Source organism: Rhea pennata, chromosome 22 (assembly GCF_028389875.1).
Source record: "Rhea pennata isolate bPtePen1 chromosome 22, bPtePen1.pri, whole genome shotgun sequence".
Taxonomy (NCBI): domain Eukaryota; kingdom Metazoa; phylum Chordata; class Aves; order Rheiformes; family Rheidae; genus Rhea; species Rhea pennata.
In genome coordinates, this window is record NC_084684.1 from 2,813,691 (window position 1) to 2,822,965 (window position 9,275).

A 9,275-nucleotide genomic window follows, 5' to 3' on the forward strand; every position below is an offset into this window, starting at 1 on the left:
GTGTGTGTATAGCAAAAGTCATGGTATAGAAAATCTGCCAAGTACCTCCTGTATTCATTACATGAGGCTAAAGATCTGATTTTTTGATTTCATTATTGTTTTGCTTATAAAGAACAGGCCGTCACCTGTAAAGAGAATATCAACAGTGGGCTTCAGCTACCACCACCATGCTAGAGTCCCATCTCCCATACATTATTTATAATCAATGTTATCATTAGTAAAAATCATCGTTAGTCTTAAATGAAACAGCAGGAGAGCTGGCAGTGAAAGCACATTAAAGATGTTCTTCAAATTGTTCGTTAGAAGCATGTTTTAATTATTTTAGATTTGAAGCAGAAGTAGTTTGACCCTGACAAAAGTTTCTTGCTGCAGATCATCCTGTGGGGTCGAACTGAGAAATGCCTGAAGGAGACCACAGAGGAAATCAAGATGATGGGGACCGAGTGCCATTATTTCATTTGTGATGTAGGAAATCGAGAGGAGGTCTATCAGCAAGCCAAAGCTGTGCGGGAAAAGGTTGGTGTCTGTGGAAACACTGTTTGTAGGCAGGATTTAATAATTCACTCACCTTTGATGGGGAAAAAAAACTCCACTGGTGTGGAGGTGCACATTCTCTATGTGACATAGTCAAAAGGTTTTGTCTCATTGCATTTATTGCCAGAGCATAAATATTTTCACCCCTACAAAGAAGATATGAATAATAACTAATCAAATTTCTTCATCTATTTGTACTAGTAGGTGAATATCTATACTAGGCAAAAGTAGCAGAGAACTTGTCTTCTTAATTTTTATATTAATTCTTATATTCTTACAATACAAAGATGAGCTTGAACAGAGCAGAGGTGAGTAACTGAGACAGACCGGGTTCAAGATTAATCCAGATTATGTTGTACAAAGATCTGGTTATCGGTTTAAGCAATCCAGAAGGATTACAAAACCCATGGAGCAAAAATGCCAAAGCTATGAAAATAATGATATATTCAGGCACTACTAGAAGGCTGATAGTGACTTCTGGTTTGTGAGGAGAGGTGTTAGTTGTGACAAGTCATTTGTGTTTTTGCAGGTGGGTGATATCACTATCCTAGTGAACAATGCTGCTGTGGTCCATGGTAAGAGCCTGATGGACAGCGATGATGATGCACTGCTCAAATCACAACATATAAACACCCTGGGACAGTTCTGGGTAAGATAAGCTCTTGTAGCTCATGTATTCAGGCTTGGGAATGAGGGTGACAGATTACAGCCAGTAAACATTTGGCTGCTGCTAGGCCTTTCTGAATGATGCTTGGTAAGATCAGTCTGACACAAAAGAGAGACAGGAAAAACAGTGTGAGGGGCAAAGGCCAGAGGAAAGAAGTCTGAAAAAAATTAAATTTGACATACTCTCTCAAATGGATTTCAGTTACTACTTCTAAAATATCATATTAAAAGCTTCCAGTAATTGCAGAGTATTTGATGCTCTTGCATTCCCATTCTGTGATTTCCAGTAAAACATCTGATTTCTTTTGAGAAAGGCCAAGCTCACAGAGAAGAGTTTTCTGCTCAGTGATGTGTGGAACGTGAGAGGAGCATGAGGCTGCATTGCTCAAGGAAGGAAGCTAGCATGAACTCATTCCATTTCTAATTAGATAGAAATAATAGTAATTAAAGAAAAAAGAGTTCTTTGTGATTTAATCTCTTTACTGAAGACTTTATCCTCTATAAGAACTTCTTAAACATACAGAACATTCTGTTCATGGCCTTCACCTGTGGGCACTGCTCACAGATAGGAAAGATCTTGGTTTTTTTAATACACAAACTTTGTTTAGAAGCTTTCAAAGAATGACATGGCAACAAAGCGCTCTCCCATTCCTTTCCTAGCTTAATGGACAGCACAGTTTGGCTTGTTGTCTCTCTGTCACCTTATTTTTCAGGCACTACTGTTTTTGTTGTATCTCTGCTGAGCAAAACTTTTTTTTTTCTCTGTTGTTCTTCAGACCACCAAAGCATTCCTGCCAAGGATGCTGGAGTTGCAGAATGGACACATTGTTTGCTTGAACTCTGTCCTGGCCTTGTCAGCCATCCCTGGTGCCATTGACTATTGCACCTCCAAAGCCTCTTCCCTTGCCTTTATGGAGAGCCTGACCTTGGGGTTGCTAGACTGTCCTGGAGTGAATGCCACAACAGTCCTGCCCTTCCACACAAGCACAGAGATGTTTCAGGGCATGAGAATCAGGTCAGTCCAGGGGAGCTAGAATAAAACATCTCATTTTAAATGAATCATCAGAATACACTCCTAATTAATGCTTCATTTAGTTAAGAGAATTTGATGTCTCATTTGGCTGCCTGGGAACAGGGGGTCACCCTAGGCCGCCTGGGACTCATCAGACTGGTTTCTTCAGTTTACTGGCACATTCATACAAACTGCCTGAACTGTGTGAGAATATATTTGAGGCATTTGCTTCTGCAGAGAAAACTGAAAGCTGTTTGGGCCAGTTGCAGCCACCAGAGAGGGAGGGGAAGCAATCTGAAAATTGAGGTCATTCAGAAGGGAGCAGCCTACGAATTACTTTAGAATTAACAGTAAAACCTTCTTTATTCATTTAAATACTTAATTCTTTCCCACTGAAGGGAGTTACAGCTACACACTGAAATTAATCATTTAAAATGGACAAAATGCTCCATTAATAGAATGTGTGCTCCTTTAGCCCTTTAGCTCAGAAAAAATACACAATGTCATGCCATTGTTGAGCCAGGAAAAACTTTATTCTTGGTACCAAAAACAGTGAGGGAAGATCACCTGTCGAGAGTTTGAATCAAGCAGGGAGCAGATGAGAGGAAGAATAACACTGACCCTGAAAAGATAGAGCTGTGATGTTAGTTTGCAAACTGCTTAAGAAAATCCCTGAAGCAAGGTCCTGAATACACTCTGCCACTTCCGTCTAAAGGCTGCAACATGTTCATTTCTTAACTGTTTAGCCAGTCCAGTACTACTGGTTGCAAAACAGAGTTACAGGACCTGGGCTTCATTCTTGTTCTCTGTTCCTTCCAGACAGCTTTGGGGTATGTTTCAATGTCACTAACCAAAGATAACTTAGAGGGCATCAGGTCTTAGACTGTTATCTTAAACAAGGACTTAAATAATTATTTTATTTTTTACTTTATTTATTCAGGTTCCCTAATCTTTTTCCTCCTCTCAAGCCAGAGACTGTGGCTAGGAGGACAGTGGAAGCTGTTCAGATGAACCAAGCCTTTCTCCTCCTTCCATGGACAATGCGTGTTCTTGTCATCCTAAAAAGGTAAATATTTCCATTGTTGCAATAGCCCAGGCAGTTAGGCAAGACTGGGTTACAGTCCTGCTGTCTATCCACCAAGGTGAACTTCAGTTTGACTGTTACCTGATATCCAGGATCAGACTGGACCAGCCCTCCCATGAAGGACAGATAGAGGAGCAAAGGGGAGAAAAATTTCTAAGGTTCCCTTTGTTAGATTTTTTTTTCTCGGGGTTTACCCCCTTTATGAAAGCAGATTCACTCCCAAAATTCAGATTCATGAGATCTGAACTGCTATTTGTATTTGGGAAATTTCTTAACTATTAAAATATGCATCTAGCTGATTTTCATTTAGTAAGCCCCTCTTTGGACTCCAGGCTTTATATTGTAAAGGCTTTCTAAATATAAAGTATGCACATCAACACCTGTATTTAGAGAATATTGCTTGTTTTAAAGCCATGAAACTACCAAAATAATTTGTGTGTGTCACATTACTCTGGGGAGGGCATTATTCTGATCAGGACCTTTAAGTGCTTAAGGAAAGTGAGTCATAATTTTATATCCTGAAATAACTGAAGAAAGGACATTTTAAAATGTGTTTTCATGAGAGTTTGCACCAAAACCTTTGCAAAACCTAGTTCAGTCACAAACTGAAACAAGGCCATGAGATTTCTTTGAAAAATAATTACAGTACTGTGTGTCAGACAAGAAAAAATAATTTATAATAAAGTTTAATTCTGAATGCAAAATTTGGGAGTCTCAAAAGTTCTCAGAAATTCCAAAGACTAGAAAAGGGCAATTCTCCTTCTCGTTAATTATGAAAATTAATCATTTGTTTTCCATTGCAGCAGCTGACAGGACATTAGATCTGTATCCATATGTTATTATAAGGAAGCCACGTGCCTAGGACAAACAGATGGGAAGCTAACCATAGAACATAGAAGATGATAGTGTCTTCCAAGTTCCAGACTTTACAGACCTTTTTTGATAATTGTTTCTGTTTAGAAAGAGTGAATGATACAACTTTCTTCCTTTGGGTCTTCTCACAGCAGGCTCTGAGAGATACTGACAGGTGTTTTGTCTGCATGCTTTCACGAGCTAGCTGATCATGCCAGTATGTGTGTGTATGTGTACACACATGTGTACATACACATACACACATGTGTACATACATACATGTGTATGTATGTGTACACACATGCATACTTACACGTCCTCTTATTAGAATAATCTAAAAGGTTTGTTCTACTTATTTTCTTTCTGCTTTTCCTGCAGCATTCTCCCTCAGTCAGCACTTGAAGAAATCCACAAGTTTTCTGGAAGCTACACCTGCATGAACACTTTCAAAGGACGAACATAGACTTGATGGTGCAAAGACTATTCCTCTGTGAAACCAACCTAAGCATGAGAATCCTGTCAAGACTGTGAATCAACCGTCTTGGCTTTTAGCCTGTTCATGTGACTTGTGCTGCTCTAAGGCAACACATTTCTTGCAGGTCATAACCATAGTAACATGACCTTTGCACAGGACTGAATGACCAGACTATGGACCCTTGGAAAGAAAAACAAAAAGTGTGAAATGTTTATATGATGTTTAATTCTTTAGAGTCCATTGTTAAAGCTACTCACAGTTTTAAGATGTAATTTTTGTTTATAAAATATGTATAGGCTGTTTCAGCTGAGAGCAGCATATCACATCCTGAATTTTATCCATCTCTCCAGAGGAACTGCGATTACAAACTGATTCTGATTTCATTCTTGCTTTTCGAATGGGAAAAATTACTTTGAAGAATGACAAATTATGGACATTTGGTGGAAGCTTCCTTCACTGACTGATCGTGCTTTACATATGCTGATGAAGCTGTTCCCAACTCATGTCATAGGGAAGGAACAAACTGCTGTTTTCTTTAATAAAGGCCACCAGGCCTTCTGCGTGGAAGAACGGTGCCAGGTCCCAGAGAGCTGACTGTACCTGTGAAGGCCGGATGGGCATGCTCAGTCAGAAGAGCCTGCAGTTTGAATCGTGGAAGATTCCTTCTCGTACTGAACTCATATATGAAATTTAATTGTCTTTCTGAATATTTTTGTTCATTTATGATGAAATATATATATATATTTATATATATATATTTTAGCATTACTCTCTAGATTGCCACGCATGTAGGCATCAGATTGGAGATGAACTAAATCTAGAGCCTGCTTTCACAAACACACATTCACTGACATAATTCACACAGAAGAAAATCCATTGCATCAATCCGCACAGTGAAATAAGTGGGATAATGCTCTAAAAATAGAAGAGACAGCACTCTAGTGCTCATGAAATGTGAAGTTTGCAAGCACAGTTAGCAAAGACCTGATTAAATGCACGTTGAATACAACTGGGAATATACCCGTTGTTTTTTAGGGGTATCAAATCAGGCACTGATCAGCCAAAAGTGATAAATACTACTTGGACTGAAATGCCAGAAGCAGCTAGACATTATTTATTTTTGTAATGATATACTCTCTTTGACAGCCTAGCAGGAGTAACACTGCATTCCTGTGCCAGATGCAGTGTGCAGCACAAGGCAGAGCAATGTAATTGAAACATTATTGGAACACTACTAAAAGAGGAATTAATATAATTGCAATACAGGCAAGTAGCAAGTGTGGTGGGAGAACACCCCAATGAAGTGCCTCAAGGAAAGCCATGTGGTTAAAGTAAAGGAGTGAAGTTAGATTTCCTGACTTGAATTTCGAGCTTTTCCATAGATGTTCTGTGTGACCTTGGACAAGTCGCCTAATCTCAGTGCACCCTGACATGCAAAGCAGATACTTCTAGTGTTTCCCTACCTCAAAAGTTGTAAGTCTAACTACCTTAATGTTTGTCAAGTGGCCAGCAAATTCAAATGGAATATGACATAGAAGGTAAAAGCTGTATTTGTTTATAAACCAAAAGGTTTTATGCAAAAATATAGAAGAGAAAAAAAAATCCATATTCTAAAACATATCTTTTCCTAGAAGAGATCTGAGTTCTAGGAGAAAAGCTGTGAGCTACATTTGAGATTCTTCTTTGGTTCTGCCCTGTAGAATGGGGACCAACTACTTAGATGCAATGATGTGCATGTTAAAATCTGAAGGGTCTGATCCTTGCTGCAAGTCAGTCTTTTGGGGCAGTTCACGAAACGGATAATGCAAAGGGTGCCATTGATGCAAGCCCCTCTGCCTGCATGGGTATTTTGAGGAGCTCTCCTACCTGGACCAGTGCTTTCCCTCTGAGTGCAGAACATGCAAGCTTCAGTACTGTGCCAGCTTTGAAAAAGTTTCTTACAATGGAGTTTTGTTTTGAATTCCTAGATGTCTTGAGACTCTCTGAAGAGGATGAAAAGAAACTTTGATCTCTGATTTTGATGCCCAGCCTAATAGATGCTTTCAGCTTTATTATTTGAGAAGAAAGCTAGTTCACTGAAAACAAAACTACAGTGAGGGGAGAACCCTTCCAGGATCTGCCAGGAATACTAAAGGTACCATAAATATCAAGAGCCACTTGGGAGGGGAAGGGATGATTATACCTACCTCCCCTTAAGCACTCTAAGCCTTTCTGTTTTCTCATTAACCACAGTCAGGCATGCCAGGCTTGTAGATCCAAGAGCAAACAGAATTGGTGAAAGATGGCACCCCACAGTGTCCCTCTTAAATCAAACCTTTATGTTGCTATTCCATTCATTAATGACATCCTAAGGCAATGCAGAGGTAAAAAAACAATGCACACAATGAAACAAACTCCCCGCTAATCCCCATATGCTGCCCTCTCATGAAACTGCTGTTTTCCTGAACTGCATAAAAGATGCTCCCTGTCTGCAGAGGTTGTCTTACATACTAAGTGCTGTTGATTTCTTTCTAATTAATACAGACTGAGCCAGAACTTAGCTGAGACTCCGTGGTCTGTCTCACCCCCCTCGTACACACACACTTCCCTTTCCCTCAGGGTCTCTGAGCGGACAGCAGGTCAAATAGCAGTCACAGTGGGGGAGAGGTATGCAGCAAACAGAAAATAATGAGGAAAACATTGGCTTGGCTTTTTAGATAGTAAGGAAGAGTTGGGTAAGAGAATTTCTTCTCTTGTGAGCGTTGTGAGATAGAATGCTCTACACCCAAGTGAACTGCTTGCAAGTTTCGCTGGATACATCTGAAGGCTTTTTTTGATAGATGCCCGCTGAGGTCTACTGTCCCCTCTCGCATACGATTGATACTGGGTAATCTTGAACTGCTGCAAATGCAGACAAGCTTTGTCTACATTGAAAGCCTAAGGCTTTTTCAAAGGAATTTCCGCCGCCCTTTGACTTATTTTAATTTTGGCTTTCCCTGCTCTCTCCACTGCCTCCTGCTTTCCACTGCACTAAACTGTTTTTCTTTTCCCCCCTTCTGTATTCCTATGTCATTACTGCACTTTTCAGTGCCACCATCTTGAAGCCAGATGTCATACAAGGGATCTGGAATAAATCTAAATCAGGGGTATATATTTATTATCCTGCTGGAGGAATCTAGGAGAAGCTGCAGGAGGAAGTCCCCACAGCAGCTTCTTAAGAAATTGGCTAAGCTCTTCAGGTTTTATTTGTTCTAATCTGTGGAGTAGAAGACGACCCCTTATTAGAATTTTTATATGGGAGATTTCTGCTGCCTATCTTTAAACTGGAATGGTAGAAAAATTTTAGCTATTATGGGGCATATGTTGTCCTGATATAAGGAGAGAGAGTCTATATTTAAATAGAAGGATTTTTCAGTTCCAGATATTTCAGAGGCTGGTGTTTCATAGCAATTCACTTTCAGAATTAATAAGGCAGGATGGGAAGAGAAAGGGAAGAGTAGAAGGCTTCCTTTGTAAGTAAATCTGATTTCTCGTCTTCGATATTTGATTTTGTGTTTTTGATTTAAAAAATCATGTTCCTTGGGTGCACCCTGGTGAACTTCAAAGAGAGACTTTCAGCTGTATCTCTGCTGATGGTGTATTTTTTGCAGGATGAAGAAAAGGCGTGAGCCCTGAAACAGGGAAATAAGCCCTCCCCATCTGTTGTTCTGTTAAGGTTAAAAAGTGGCAGAGTTCATCCCTGTAGTTCTAGAATCACAGAAAGTGCCTGGGCAAGTGATTCCAGTGTTTGCAAAGAGAAACTTGTTGTACTTTATGTAATGTGCTAATTAGTGTGGGTGGATATGATCAGATCTAGTCTTGCAAGCCTTTCAGACAACTCCCAGAACACTCCCACCTTCAGATATTAACAGATTGCATTACACTTGCCAAATTTCATAAAAGCACACTAACAAACCTAACGCAGACACGGCATAAGCGGGTGCATTTATTTCTAAGAGAACACATCTGCTTGTACCAGACATGAATTTGTCCTAGCTGTTTTCCTCTAGCTGAAATTCAACTGTTGAAAAAAGAATACACAGTGACCTTGGATCATCTATTTTGTTTTTATTTCTTCACGTACCTTTAATAAACTAAATCAGGGTGACAGCCACTTTTTGACCGCACTCATCATAAGTTTTTGGTGTAAAACAAGGTTATGTCAAATATAATCTTCTTCATTTTTCACCGAACAACAAGCACAGAGAATCTGTTTGTTCTGCACCATCTTTGTAGCTATCTCTTCCCTGGTTCTAAGATTCTCAGATCTAGTGTCACTTCTCAGCCTGCTGGCAGTTTGGAGACTCAAATGAAACCTGTGAGTCACAAGGAGCAGTTACATTCTCTAGTGAACAGACTCATCTTGGAGTGCTGTTCTGAAGGAGATTTGCCTCTTAAAATATGAATAGGAGCAAGCACCTCTCACAAGAGCGCAGCAACTAACTTAAAGAATAACTAAAACTTTACTAGGTCCCAGGCTGCTCATTTTCTTGTTATCCAGCATGAACTTCATACAATGGAAGAGATGACCTCTGAGGAGACAATTTTTAACTTCATACCCTCCCAATGAACCCCAGCTTATTAGTTCCTTATGCTAACAGTTAGCCCCTTTCAAGACTTAATGTGATTGTGCT

At 39.7% G+C, this 9,275-nt stretch overlaps 1 protein-coding gene across 5 annotated transcripts in view; it reads left to right on the plus strand.

Annotated features, from left to right (window-relative positions):
* DHRS3 (dehydrogenase/reductase 3) overlaps nt 1-8,755 on the plus strand; it is a 107,740-nt gene extending 98,985 nt beyond the window's left edge. For all 5 annotated transcript variants that reach the window (XM_062593135.1, XM_062593134.1, XM_062593133.1 and 2 more), the window contains 5 exons: nt 373-516; nt 1,064-1,183; nt 1,977-2,215; nt 3,153-3,278; nt 4,527-8,755. In XM_062593135.1, the coding sequence (XP_062449119.1) occupies nt 373-516; nt 1,064-1,183; nt 1,977-2,215; nt 3,153-3,278; nt 4,527-4,611 (714 nt within the window). In that variant the 3' untranslated portion in view covers nt 4,612-8,755. The remainder of the gene's footprint in view (nt 1-372; nt 517-1,063; nt 1,184-1,976; nt 2,216-3,152; nt 3,279-4,526) is intronic.
* Nucleotides 8,756-9,275: the final 520 nt, after the last annotated feature.